The sequence below is a fragment of the Salmo salar genome, chromosome 12 (genome assembly GCF_965601325.2).
Source record: "Salmo salar chromosome 12, fSalSal1, whole genome shotgun sequence".
NCBI lineage: Eukaryota > Metazoa > Chordata > Actinopteri > Salmoniformes > Salmonidae > Salmo > Salmo salar.
This window is the reverse complement of record NC_138302.1, coordinates 51,434,742-51,448,865: the sequence shown is the minus strand read 5'-3', so window position 1 is coordinate 51,448,865 and position 14,124 is coordinate 51,434,742. Positions and strand designations below refer to the sequence as shown.

General features: G+C 44.6%; 1 protein-coding gene across 1 annotated transcript in view; it reads right to left on the bottom strand.

Annotated features, from left to right (window-relative positions):
• chchd6b (coiled-coil-helix-coiled-coil-helix domain containing 6b) overlaps positions 1–14,124 on the bottom strand; it is a 53,985-nt gene that overhangs the window by 23,441 nt on the left and 16,420 nt on the right. Inside the window, exons 5-6 of the mRNA XM_014132082.3 lie at positions 10,816–10,899; positions 3,533–3,603 (exon numbers count right to left, since the gene is read on the bottom strand). Coding sequence (XP_013987557.1) covers positions 3,533–3,603; positions 10,816–10,899 — 155 coding nt within the window. The remainder of the gene's footprint in view (positions 1–3,532; positions 3,604–10,815; positions 10,900–14,124) is intronic.

The following is a 14,124-nucleotide window of genomic DNA, read 5'->3' as shown; positions in this document are numbered from 1 at the left end:
CTTTAGGTGCCTTTTGGCAAACTCAAAGAGGGCTGTCATGTATGTGTCCTTTACTGAAGAGCGGTTTCCGTCTGGCCATTCTACCATAAAGGCCTGATTGGTGGAGTGCTGCAGAGATGGTTGTCCTTCTGGAAGGTTCTCCCATCTCCACAGAGGAACTCCAGAGCTCTGTCAAACTGACCATCGGGTTCTTCTCCCCCGATTGCTCAGTTTTGCCAGCCAGCTCTAGGAAGGGTCTTCGTGGTTCCAAACTTCAATTTAAGAATGATGGAGGCCACAGTGGTCTTAGGGACCTTCAATGCTGGAGAATGTTTTAGTACCCTTCTCCAGATCTGTGCCTCGACACAATCCTTTCTCGGAGCTCTACGGACAATTCCTTCGACCTCATGGCACTGTGGAACCTTATATAGACAAGTGTGAGCCTTTCCAAATCATGTCCAATCAATTTAATTTACCACAGGTGAACTCCAATCAAGTTGTAGAAACATGTTGCCTACACAGACCCAAATCAAACCGATCACTCTATATCTCCGGTTTTGCACAGCTACAGGTGGCGGCCATTTGTTCCAGTCACCCCTCAGGATAAGGTCAAAATGTAGCCACAGGCTAGCACCACAGAGATAAGAAACTCTTGGTTTTTCTTTAGGAATTCACTGCATTGGCTGCAAAGGACAGCTTAATAACAGGACGGTCGTGTTAATAAAGGAATCTGAAGCAGAAAATTGCCTTTTCTAATCTGCTGCAACTGCCTTGTTTGAGTGAAATTAAAGGTGAGGTCTTATTAGAAAAACATTAGCCGTGCTACTTTGTTAGCCAGGTTTTTGAGGGAAAAACACATTCCAATTGCTCTTGCCCGTCATGGTTTGCATCTGTAAGCATATCGCGGAGAGAGAATTACGCTCTAATCATTAAAGCTTCCCATTATTTTCAGCCTCTTTTTCTCCGAATCGGGGGTTTATGAAGAAAGCATGACTTGCGAGCCGTTGCCGAGACTATGTGGGGAACAAAGTAATATAAAGAAAGAGAAGAAAGTAATAAGAAGGGAGGGGATGATAATGGTGTAGCATTTGTTATTCTCTGCGCATGAGAGGAGAGAGCAAAGTTATTAATGTGTGCTGTCATGGATTTAAGGTCTTCAAAAACAGCACAGTGAATTTTCTGAAGAGTGAAAGTAGAGCCGAATTCGCAGTGGCCTAGACTACAGCTTGGAGCCGAGGGCTTGTGGCTAAGTTGAGATCTACACAGCTGTGCGTGAGCACATTGCTTTCTAGATCTCTCCGACGCACTCTCTTGCCGTGTCTCTCTTTGTTTGAATTGCTCTTCCTTTTTCTTTTCTGGTCTTTTAGTTTTCACTGAACTCCGTTCGGACATTTGGTTACAATTAGGCTGGGAAATGTTAGCGAAGTCGAGGTGAGTGCTCACGATCATCAGTTTAGCAATTTAAAGCAATGCAAATCTTATCTACACAAACAATTATGCCTATATAGCCATACCTGATGTTTTCTTGAACTTTCCAAAACTTCTCTGATGCATTTCAGTCACTTAGCCTACTGATGCCAATACACACGGTTTACCCCTCTCCCATAGGCTATTCAAGTAATTTGACATCTTTTCTTAACAGAATATAGAAACTGTGCTACAATGGTTAAAAAGGTCATAAAGCCTACATAGTTTCTACAACAATATATCTACATTATTCTCTTGTAATTGTAGGCTACTTGCTGATAGATTATCTAACCTCATATGGGGTTACTGACCACAACCCACTGAATTAATAATAAGTAGTGTTGATTATTTGGCCTTGGGGAGAGCACAGTGCATGGAAGAAAATAGTCTCGGGAACTGGAAGTGATGTAGATAAAGTGAAATACATTTGCAAAATGAAATAAATACTCCTGTCTGTACAGAAATACATGAAATAATTTAAAACTACTACATCAGAGAGCATTATTGAGCCCCACAGAGGATCAATAGCTTCTTTTAATAAATTGCGGTGGATTGTGTTTTAGCACATCACAAGCGCATATAGGCCCACAGCCGGGCAGCCCGCACGTCAAGTATCAAACAGCTGATTGTTGAGTTGTTGCTGAACAATGTGGCTCTGGTGAAGCTCCTGCTCTATGCTGTCAACTATGGCTGATGTTAAACCACGTTCCCACAGTCTTAGTTTCTATCACACAGTGTGCCATTTTGAAAACCATATCACAAGCTGGTATTGGGATCACACACCAGCACACTATCAAATGACTTATGACCGCAATTTTACTTTAACTTAATCAACCAAAGAAATGTTTGAAAACTCAAATGTAGTGACATGTCGTTTGAAATACAAACAGCAAAAAAAAAATAAAAAAAAAAATAGACTAAATCAAATACGAGCAATTTGACAAACCACGGCAGGGACATGCCAAGTGAAATGAGTCGGCTCAAAACGAGGCTCCATTTTGGAATGGCAACTAATTCAACACTTACTAATTGCACACACATGAAATTACAGGCCAATCCAATAGAGAGGATTCTATTCCAGGAACTGAAATGGTTCATCGGAGATAAATATATTGGAAATAAATATATTTACAAAAATTGTATATTTAACACAGCAGGAAAATATAAATGAAGAAAAAGATGACCATCCTCCTAGGCTATTACCTCACATAGAAATGTGTCGCTGAGGAGAGATGTCATTTTGCGGGAAGACTAAGTTTGGGAGGAGTAGGTGAATGTGGGTGGCAAGATGGGTGAGGGGCTGAGACATAGGTTTTGGAAATTGAACTTATAAAAGGAAAGATTAAGACTTAAAAAAGCCTGAAGAAATCACAGAGGAGAGAAGCAAGCCGAAGGAATTATGCAGCTTTCGGCAGATTTGCGAGAATCAGCACTCCTAGCCAGAAACGAAAAGAAAAGCATTCTGGTATTCCGATTCCCTCTCTCTTTTCAAGGAAAATAATGACTGGTGCTGCATAGACTGGTAGTATCTACATACTGACAGTGCCAGCGTGGTGGCAATCACTGGCAGAATAAAAATGTCCTGTTTTTTTAACAGGTGGCGGTTTCTGAAAAGCACTGTCCAAAGCACAACTGTTCCTTCAAATCCCCATCACTCTCCCTTTTCTAAGAAAATATTTCAGCCATTCTTCACTTTACATTGGGAAATAAAATATAGTGACCGTCTACCAATAAATTGTCCACCAATGGTCTTGAACAAAGATCATTAGTAGCCTTTAAAAAAAAGAAAAAATGGGTGGCAAAATTTCACATACCTGAGGTGAAATAAGAATGACATGCGTATATGTTGCTATGTTAATACATTATGAACAGCAGGAATTAGCCCACTTAGCATTCTCTAAACGTCGCTAGTATCGCTCCATGGCTGCAATAGCATGGCATATTCATTTGTTGAGCCCATTCTCCTTGCGGTGTGACTGATTAACAGTAATAAACAAACCGACTACACAGTGAAAGTATCGGATGGTTAGCTAATGGATGGTTTTGCTGACACCCATTCAGTCAGTTCTCAAAATAAGCTACTTACTTGATATGGGCCTCGGCCTTGTCGGCTGCCTCGTTGTACTGCTCAGACGTCTGCTGGTAGTAGTCGAGATTCTGGGACAAAACACAAAAAATAGAGATGACAGAGTAGTTGAGTTACACCAATTATCCGGTAACATCTGTACAAGTACCTTTCTTGGGTTACGACTGCTCTATTGATTTGCGAGCTCTGATAAGCCCGCTAAGCTAAACACATCTTAAATGTCAAACTCATTAAAATGGGGGAACTTTCGACCGAACAGTGTCACTAACAAATCTGATCATTGATGTTCTGGTGGATCTCCGTAAAGTTTGAATTAATGTGTGCAGAGGTGGCATTTAAACAGCAATTACATCATAAAGAGAGACTTGTACTTAGAGGGCATGTGCTAGGCTATCTACTCTATTCTGCTCTAATCAGTGACCGCAATGTCAGGTTTACTGCAGTCCTGTAAAAACGCGGCGTGACGTGAAGAACTTGCTTCGATTGACAGTCGAACTGGGCTTTGTCATAACTCTTCGAGTCCAAACCCTTTCACCATCGAAGGTGAACGTTCAGTGTAGTTGTTTAACGTACTGCGTACGCCAGTGACGGTACAATAAAATAAGTGCACCACTCAAACCTCATCCATTCTTTTTTTCCCCCCCTCACACAAGACACACGCTCACCACACGTACCCCATAGACTTCCACTTCATTGTTCCATGCAGTAATCACTATTTAAACCCAATAACCATGGTCCCGACTCCCTAGTCATTTCCCTTAATTATCCCCGATATTCCCAATGGGTAGAGAGATAGGGAAGAGGATAATTGAAGTCAGTAAGCAGGAAAAGAGATGGGATCAAACGTGAACCTCCTCTACAATCCCACCCACCTATTCCCACAGTCATTTCCACATTATTCCACACACTCTAATAATGGATTGGATTTATATGGAGCTTTTATGGGGGGGGGGGCGGGGAACTCATCTTATCCTCTTCTTATCCACTACCAATGGATGGGTTACTCTGATCCCTATTCCTTATAGTCAGGATAACGTGTCGTCTAGAAAGTAATCCCTCCTAATACCAGTCGCTAAGATCTAAAAAATGTCTCTCTCTCTCTCTCTCTCTCCCCCCTCCATCTCACTCTCCTTCCCATTTGACAGAGTTGAACCTCAAGATCTCCAAGATGAGATTCTCTCTAAACACATTTGCACAAGTTAACAAAGTCCTTCTATACCGTTGTAGAGACAAAGACAATGGTAGGTGCTTGTCAACTGAAATAGAGCACACCGTCATCTGTCCAGCAGGAGTTCATCCCTAAATCCGCAGTCTATAATCCATTTGACTTCACACCAGTGTCCTCCTGCTTTGCTACCTTGGTTAAGTGTGAAGAATATCACGACTCCCAGGGTGGATGAATGACGCAATGGTACTGTCCCAAATGGCACCCTATCCCCTACGTAGTGCGCTACTTTTGACCAGGGCACATTGGGTTTGTCCGTAGTGTACTATGGAAGAGGGTTCCAGTTCGGTAGCAACCCAAGTATTACTGCCAGCGATCAGGTTGAGGAGCTGCACTGTATAGGATTAACCATGGAGGATTTGGCCACTGTCGTCTCTAAATCTCCCCATTGACGGTGCATCTGGACTGGGCTGAAATGTCACTTCTCCAGGGGGGGCCTCCGGGAGCTCCAGAAACTAAGACGAGGGGAGAGTTAGCGACGTGCTAACACTCAGATTCAACGGGCATGAACGAGGGAGCGTTAGCCTCAATACAGACACTAGCGACTTAGAGCTAGTTAGTGCCAAGAGCTCAACGGGAATGCTCGGTGGATGACATTAAAGGAAAAGTAGCCAGGCTTGTGAACTTAACGACATGAAAGGAGACCCACTGGGGCTGGTGCTTTGTCCCAAGAGGTGCAGAAGACAGAGGCTATATGAGGTGGAGAGAGAAGGGCGACCAGTGTGTGTATGTGTGTTGGCATTGATGGGAAGGTGAAAGGGTTTACAGACTGCCAACTTCTAATCCCACATCTGGCTCATAGACCAGCCTCCACACACGTACACACCACACACACACACACAGAACTCCACCAGCTTCGATCCACAGGGCTGGATGAATGGAGAGTTCAAGGATAAAGTGATGGAGACATTGGAGGAAAGTATGATGAGGTGTTCCAGAAACCGACACCTCTCTCTGGTCAGATGATGTTCACACCACAGTCCCTACTGACGGAGGAAAAAGAGATGGAGGAAGGAGAGGCGAGGAGAGGTGTAATGGGAACTGAGAGAATGGGAGTGTGTGTGTGAGTGTGTGTGTGTGGTGGGGGGGGGGGTTATACACAACAGAAATGTGGCTCAGTTGGTAGAATATGGATGATGGCGAAGATACTACACTGTCTAAAGCACGATCCAAGCTCTTGGCAGCCATTTTCAACAAAAGGAAGGAAGGAGAGGAGAAAGATTACTCTTAATGGTGGGAATGAGCAACGGAGAAAGCGAGGGATGGAGAAAAAGCAGGGGGCCTCGTTTAGGGATTATCGCACAGTATGTGTACTGTGTATACCTGTGTGACTGTAAGCATGTTTATGTGCATGTTTGTATGCGTTCGTGTGTGTGTGTTGGCGCATGCGTGCACACGCATGTGCATGGCGATGAGCTGATGTCAGGATTGGGGGGGTTTTCACGCTTTAAGTTTGAACGGCGGAGGGATTATTTTCAGAATTCGACAAATGGAAAGGAAGGGGGATTAAAAAAAGTTGCATTTTAAAAGATTACTTGTTTACAGATATATTTTCACACAGCGACAACTCTCAAAGATACATGGAAACTGAGGACCGATTAGTAAGCATAGGTGCAGAGAGAGACAGAGAGAGAGTGAGTGTCCCCCTCTAACGGGGATTCAACACACACACACACACACCTCTTATCAAACGATCAGAAGGCCCCGAGTTAAGCCAGAGTCAAATATTGATTCAGGAAGATCAGACAGCAATTAGCTGTAGGATTTCTCCACTAATCTGTGTGTGTGGCTCGGCCTTGTCACTGGAGAGAGACTGACTTGATCAAGACATCAAGCCTGTGCAAGTGTATGCGTGAGTGTGTGTCTGTGGCAAGTGCTGTCTGATTGTTGTTGTTTGAATGCATGTGGAAATCAATGGAAAGCTATGAGGGAGAGAATGGCTGTTGGGTTCCTCTAAGTTTAACGCATTGCCTGTCATTCCCACGTGGACAAAAGGTTTGGTTAGCTACAGCTCTTTGAGATGTGCTAGAAGCCTTGCTGGAACAAGCTATACGCTATGCAGTGTCTTTGACTGAGCTGATTGAGAGACTCGCGTTGGAAATGCTACTGACTGTGAAAACGGTGCCTTGTTTCTGAGTCAAGTGATTCGCTTATGAAAGCAGCAAGCGTTCAGAACCAGGAACTATATTCTTCTCATCTTACTGGTAAGCAATTTCCACCAGGCAGGTACAATATAATAGAATGCAAGTAGGGAGATAAAGAAAGAGGGGCATATGACGGAGGGAGGAAAGAAAGAATGAAAACAATGGAAATAAATAAAAGAGGAGGAGAAAAGGAAGCAGCGGGAGTTGCTGGGGAAAGACGTGTGAACACTGGCGCAAAATAATGAACAGTATTCTCTCCCTTTCTCCTCCTCATCCACAGGCATGTCAGTGCATGGCGTCATGAGCCTCCCGAGTGGCGCAGCGGTCGAAGGCACTGCGTCACAGTGCTGAGGCACCACTACAGCCTGGGGTTCAATCCCAAGCTGTGTCACAGCCGTCCGTGACCGGGAGCCCCGTAGGGCGGCGCACAACTGACCCAGCTCCGTCCGGGTTAGGGAAGGCCCGGGGGCTTTCCTTGGTCTCATTACAGCAACTCCATGTGGCGGCCAGGCGCCAGCAAGCTGACTTCCGGTCGTCAGTCGAACGGCGTTTCCTCAGACACATTGGTGCAGCTGGCTTCTGGTGAACAGTGTGTTGAGAACCTCGCGGCTCGGCGGGTCGCGTTTCGGAAGGACTCATGTCTCGACTTTCGCCTCTCCCGAGCCCGTTGGGGAGTTGCAGCGATGAGACGAGATCGTAACTAGCAATTGGGGAGAACAATGGGGTAAAATTACAACAACAATAAATAAAAGCATGGCAGCTCGTGCAGTGTGGTGCGCAGGTCATTTACATTCTACTCAGACGCTAAAGGAGGCGAGTGATGGCCACGATAAGACCTGCAGCTTATGGTCCTTCAGCCAAGGCAAAGAAGACGGCTGGGGGGTGGTGGCGGAATGACAACGGCTAGGAAGATGGTAAATATTGCAGGGTGTTTGTACCTCAAGCGGTTACAAGGATATGAAGGTGTGTGTGTGTGTGTGCATGCGAGTGTTTGTACCGTGAATATACTGCATGTATATGTGCCCTTCGACATGCATTTCATCTTCCATCTTAATCCAAGTGTTGTCAGGGATAATAAAGAGATGGCCTCTTGGCCAGAGGGATTCGCAGAGGGTGGCTGGGAGGGTGTGGGTTCTATGTTGAGGCTCACCTCTCTGGACAATTCGGACTGGTCTTTGGGCTCAAAGTGACAGTCACACATAGTCACACTCGTAGTCAGACTCGTAGTCAGACTCGTAGTCAGACTCGTAGTCAGACTCGTAGTCAGACTGATAGTAGTCGAATTTGACTCCTTTTCAAAGTCACATTGGCACACCTCTCTGGACTCTTGTGACTGGTCATCTGACCTCAGTCAAAGTCAGACACATAGCCGTAGCCAGCCGAGTCGGACTTTCCTCATCAGACAGTCGGAGTCGGAGTAGCCAAAGTCATAGTGACGTGACATTTTGGCAATCGAAAGATATCCAAGGTGTCTCAAAACAATGCATCTTCACAGCAGGTGGGATTGTTCATGAGGCGAATCTTGGCTCGGTCTCTAGAATGCGATTGATGGTTTACGTAGACAACCATGCTGATTTCCTTGTTATTAACTACATCCATGCAGGTGACGTCATAATGGTGTTCGTGAGACCAGGGAGATGGTGTTCGTGAGACCAGGGAGATGGTGTTCGTGAGACCAGGGAGATGGTGTTCGTGAGACCAGGGAGATGGTGTTCGTGAGACCAGGGAGATGGTGTTCGTGAGACCAGGGAGATGGTGTTCGTGAGACCAGGGAGATGGTGTTCGTGAGACCAGGGAGATGGTGTTCGTGAGACCAGGGAGATGGTGTTCGTGAGACCAGGGAGATGGTGTTCGTGAGACCAGGGAGATGGTGTTCGTGAGACCAGGGAGATGGTGTTCGTGAGACCAGGGAGATGGTGTTCGTGAGACCAGGGAGATGGTGTTCGTGAGACCAGGGAGATGGTGTTCGTGAGACCAGGGAGATGGTGTTCTTGAGACCAGGGAGATGGTGTTCGTGAGACCAAGGAAAGATGGAGATCCAAACAACTTCAAATTCATACAACAAAACAGTACAGGTAAAAGCACATGATATACACAAGCGTGTGCGTCCTAAAAATCTGTTGTACAACAGCTCTACATGTAAAACTCTTAATTTGCAGTTTCCTATGTGAAAACTCACATGCAATTCCAGATGGGAGCGGCCATTTGCATTGTTGTTATTTTACAGAACAAAAGTACAGTACCAGTCAAAACTTTGGACCCACCTACTCATTCGAAGGTTTTTCTTTATTTTTACTATTTTCTACAGTGCCAAGACTGAGCAAAGCTGTCATCAAGGCAAAGGGTGGCTACTTTGAAGAATCTCAAATCTAAAATATATTTTTGATTTGTTTAATACTTTTTTGGTTACTACATGATTCCATATGTGTCATTTCATAGTTTTGATGTCTTCACTATTATTCTACAATGTAGGAAACAGTAAAAATAAAGAAAAACCCTTGAATGAGTAGGTGTGTCTAAACTTTTGACTGATATATATATATATACACAAAATTATAAAAAGATAAACATTAAATATTCCATGTGAAAGTGATGTTTTCAGATGAAAATGTTTCACAAATAAAACTGCAAATTTGATTTTTACATGATTGTTTTTGACACGTGAACTTGCAATTCCACAAAAAAAAGTTTGAATTAAACATTTACTCCAATGTTTGTAAACAAACACTGTATAGCCTAAAAACATGGTTAAAACTATCATTGTGATATCATGGATGGTCAGCCCCATCCCTCAGCTTTTTACTGAAACCATGGCAGGGAGTCACTTTGCCAATGTTTCTATTAAGGATTGCTGCTTTAAACACTTTTAACCGAGTAATATTGTTATTATATGGTGTAATCCTCTAGTTAGTGAGTTACTTTTGTGTCATTAATATCAAGCAAAACTTCTGAAGTCGAGAACAATGATATTGAAAGCAATACATAAACCATAGCGGTGTTCAAAAACCATGTATTTTTATTTTTAGGGTGCGTGTGTTTGTTTAGCAAGTAGTTCAGCCTTGGGCAAATGTTTTATCAGGTCAGGTCAGTTATTGGTGCTGAAGAGTGAAGGGCTATTCAATATTAACATAGTGCGTGTATGTTTTGTTCAGGGATTTTCTAGTTTCACCAGTGCCGTTTTGATACTAAACTACCACCTCGTTTCACTCTAAGCCATGTAAGAGCCGGCAACGTTTAACAAGACACTTCAAAAGTAGCTTTTACGTTACGGGTACATTAGCGCCGTGGGGAGAAAAAAAACGGGAGCAGGAACAGAGGTCCTTATTTCTTAAAAGCACAAAAACACTTTTATGTTGCGTTTTGTGACACCCGTTTTATAAGGGCTGCAGAGAAACCAAAGTCAGGTCAATTTGATTAGCCGCTAAGTCCTCTTTCAGAGACCACGCTTGTTGAGAACGTTTCCAAGTGCTACTCTACCAATACAAGCCGTATTTCTGAACAACGTAGAAAAACATTCAGTTCATTTACAACTGACTTCTGTGCACTCCGTGAGCAATTATTGGACATCAGTGTGCCAAAGAAATGCCAGGCATGAAATAAAACCAACAGGTTCTCAGGCCCCAAAGGACAGGAGATGCTCATCCCTGTCCTATACGACTAACCTGGTTCATTAAGTGCCAAAATCAATATGTTTGCAATATGTTAGATGGACCTATAAAAATCCACAATTTTGTCATGTTAGACATCCTTTGTGCTTTAAAAAAAAAAAAAAAAATGTATTGTTCTCTTTTCTTGTGTTGTTTCTACTGTAAATGTGTTGCGATTTTAAAGAGAGTTTGATTGTATTTGTTTTCATTAGCACACATTTGTAAAACTTCCCTCCACTCCTATATACTTGGTAGTGTCGTCCTTACCTTCTTCTCTAAGATATGTAGCTGTTCCTTGTAGAAGGCCGCCAGGTGTTGCAGTTCAGCCTCTTTCTTTTCCAGCTGCTTGGCCTGAAAAGGACAGAGAGACGGGAGGGTTAAACACAGTGGACGGACTTCAGTAGAAAGTGGCTCCTCTAAAACAGCTGAGGAGTTTCTGGCAGATTCAACAGAATTTGCAAAGACCTTGGTTTTATTTCAAACAGAACTTGAAGCGGTCACTGAAAAGTTCTTAAGACATCTCAAGCGTCACTGTTATCAATGGCACTAATTGAATGTATCGCAACGGGAAGACGTATGAGGTTGTGTTATTATTCTACAGGTGGTTGGGGGGGTAGGGCTAGGAATGGGTTTAGGTCTAGGATAAGGTTAGTGAATAGTTAGTCTAATAGTTTGTTGAACACAATATAAACCATCTATGGGGAACTATCCAAATAAAGTGTTAGCCTATACTACTACTACTTTTGAGAGTAGGTCTGATCTCCTCTGCACTTACGAGACCACACTGGAGTGGCTGTGTGTGTGTGTGACTGCCTGTCTGCGTTGACCCTGCTTCCTGATACATCGCGACATCAAGGCAGCGGCAGCAGCGGCGGCGGAAAGCAGGCAGCGGGTTATGAGGTGTGGGCCCTCAAGCTTTAGAGCCCATTGTGGCAAAGCTGTAGCTGAAACTGAGGCGGAGACCACAGCCTGGCAATGGCTTGGCGGCATGCAAAATAACAAGAAGAAATGTCAAAGCTCGTAGCACTTCACTTAAACATACACCACCACCACCAGCCCCCCCCCCCCCCCCGGCATACACTCTACAGCTGGCATAACATGTTCTAAAGACTGACGTAAGGTCAGTCCCAGGAAGTCATAGCTACCAGCGTTACATTTACACAATATCCTTTCCTGATGCACAGTGTCGGACATAGGCTAATAAGCAGTCCACTATCCAACTGCGTGCCTTTTAAAAAAATTGTTATTCCAAATAGTAGCTACATCAGTTGACACTGCTATCAATTGCCGTTTGGCGAGTTCAGCTGTTGAATTTCATTGCTGAACTCGACTTGACGTCAAGGGAGCTTTAAGTGAAGTGATACCGTTTAGTCAAGACAAACAGGCAAGCCCACGAGGCGATGGAAAGACGGAGCAGAGCTGCGGAGAGAGAGAAGAAATGGTCAATGAACATGAGTCAAAGGCCTTTACGAAGCATTATAAGGCTTTATAAGCACAGCATAGGCAGAATGGCGGCTATATGAAGACGTCATTTTAACTTTCTACGAGCCATTTGTTTAATGCATCTGCCTTGTCTCTTATAAGTAGCCATGAGTGTTATGAATCCTTATAGAAAGTCTTATATAGCCTTATAAGGTGATGAAAGGCAGTATACACTCATTGAGTATCCCATTACGAACATAGAAAGTGTCCTTTACAAGGCGTCAGTCTCTAAATCATGGCTTGCCTAAGTACACAAAGGCTGGGCATACATACAATACGAACAGGACTTAGTCCAGGATCCATATTCCAGACTAGGAGTAAGAAGACAAAACAACATAGCACGGCATGCCCTTCTTCTGCCAAATCATGCTGAGAAGAAGGGAATTATTCTCATTCAAAATGACAATAGAAGTGGAGGGCGGATTGGACTGGGCTGGATTTCCAGAGTGGACACAAGACCATAGAGTTCAGATTGAGGCACTCCCGGTGGTGGGCAAGAAACACAAGAGGAAGATGCTCATTCAACTGTCCAAGGGGATACAGGTTGTGCGTGTGCAGTCTGCACATTTTCATGTAATGACATAAAATGTTGACTGATGTCGGTTGCTGTATGTGCAATATGGTGCGATGACATTTACCTTTCGGAGATCGATGAAGTACTCTTGTTTTATGGCGTCTTATCTTTACAAGTGCAGAACAGCCGCGCACAAACACGCACGCACACGTCCCACCCCCTACATACACACCTACATTACATCCAATGTAATCACCCCCCCACCAACACACAACCTCCGCCCCCCTCTCTTTCTCTCTCTTCTACTCCAGCTGCTGTCTGTTGTGAGTGAGGCTGGCGGTGGTGGAGGGGGGGGGGGGGGGGAGAGAATCACCTCAGCCCAGCAGCAGCAGATGATGTGCAATTTTCTAGCTGAATACCTCCCAAAGTGTTGTTGGTGACGAGGCGGCGGCGGGTGGGACGGGGCGAGGGAGGAGGCATGCTCAGAGCCTTGCTTTAATGCACAATGAAAACATGACATTTGAATGGAGGGAAAGAGGAAAGTAAGATTAACAGCGAGCAGCCGCTCCTGCTTACCCAAGCATCCACTTCTGCTGTCTGGGAGAGAGAGAGAGCGCGGAAGAGAGAGGGAGGGCAGGGGGATGAGAGAAAGAGAGCGAGGGGGGGTGGGGGGGGGGGGGTGAGCGAAGGGGAGTTGAGAGAGAGAGAGGGAGAGAGAGAGAGAGAGAGAGAAAGCAGGAAGAGAGGAGTAGGGTGAGACGGCGGATACAGTGAAAGAGAGCAGGTAGCGAGATCGGAGAGAGAAAGAGAAACGGAAAGAAAGGGGGGAGAAAAGCAGAACACACAAGGTTAGTGCAGTGATTAATCGAGTCAGGCTGCTATAGCAGACAACGCTGGGAGCTGCACTCGGCTAGCTGGCGTTCGCCTGCCATGAAACCAAACAGGGTTAAAACACGAGCGCCGTGCCATAGCTCATGATTAAGGAGACAGTACAGAGATGAGAGGAGGACAGAGGGATAAGAAGGGGGGGGGGTTAAAAAATAGAAAGAACATTGTGTAATCTCACAAAGACCATTCTTCACCGGACAGAGCCCACGTGAGGCTAATTATTAAGTCTCGATGTACAGAATGAGCGCCGAGCGAGACACACGGATGATGAACTGAGATTAAAGAGGTGAGGTTCGCACAGAAGAGGAACTGGAAAGGTCAGGGGAGGGGAGGAAGTGAAAGTGTTTACATTCGTGATGTAGTAGAGGAAGGGGTTGTAAGGTTAGGAGATACAGTAGTCTGGCTTTGTTACAACATCTGTTGGGGTACAACAACCACACCACTCCCCACCAGCTCTTTAAGAACATGCATCGGAAACATCTAGCTAGGGCTATTTTGTATCTGACCTTCAGTCTGTACCTTGGCGAGTTGTATCAGGTGTTTTGCGGCTGGGCTGGAACAAAACGCCTTCACTTCTAGTAGCTCTCCGGAAACATTATTGGCATGGAGACCCTTGCTCTAAAATGTAACATGCTGGTTACACCATATACATACTTCTACGGCCTTTTTGACCACTTTAAATACAAGTCGAA